The sequence below is a fragment of the Eimeria mitis genome, genomic scaffold (genome assembly GCF_000499745.2).
Source record: "Eimeria mitis Houghton genomic scaffold, Emh_scaff2738, whole genome shotgun sequence".
Classification (NCBI taxonomy): domain Eukaryota; phylum Apicomplexa; class Conoidasida; order Eucoccidiorida; family Eimeriidae; genus Eimeria; species Eimeria mitis.
This window is the reverse complement of record NW_013571083.1, coordinates 6,543-6,870: the sequence shown is the minus strand read 5'-3', so window position 1 is coordinate 6,870 and position 328 is coordinate 6,543. Positions and strand designations below refer to the sequence as shown.

The following is a 328-nucleotide window of genomic DNA, read 5'->3' as shown; positions in this document are numbered from 1 at the left end:
TGCTGCTGCTGCTGCTGCTGCTGTTGCTGCTGCTGTTGCTGTTGTGGGTGCTGCTGCTGTTGTGGGTGCTGCTGTTGCTTTTGTGGGTGCTGCTGTTGCTGTTGTGGGTGCTGCTGCTGCTGGTGCTGCTGCTGTTGTGGGTGCTGCTGCTGCTGTTGCTGTTGTGGGTGCTGCTGCTGCGTCTGCTGTTGCTGTTGTGGGTGCTGCTGGTGATGTTGCTGCTATTGGTGCTGCTGCTGTTGCTGCTGCTGTTCCGGTTGCTGCTGCTGCTGCTGCTGCTATTCTTATATTTGCTGCTCTTCCTCTCGCACCTATCCTATTTGCATAT

The 328-nt window shown here is 56.1% G+C and overlaps 1 protein-coding gene across 1 annotated transcript in view; it reads right to left on the bottom strand.

Annotated features, from left to right (window-relative positions):
* Positions 1–328, bottom strand: part of EMH_0058030 (uncharacterized protein) — a gene marked incomplete at both ends in the record, with an annotated part of 1,067 nt that overhangs the window by 90 nt on the left and 649 nt on the right. Inside the window, one exon of the mRNA XM_013497532.1 lies at positions 4–316. Within this exon, the coding sequence (XP_013352986.1) occupies positions 4–316 (313 nt within the window). The remainder of the gene's footprint in view (positions 1–3; positions 317–328) is intronic.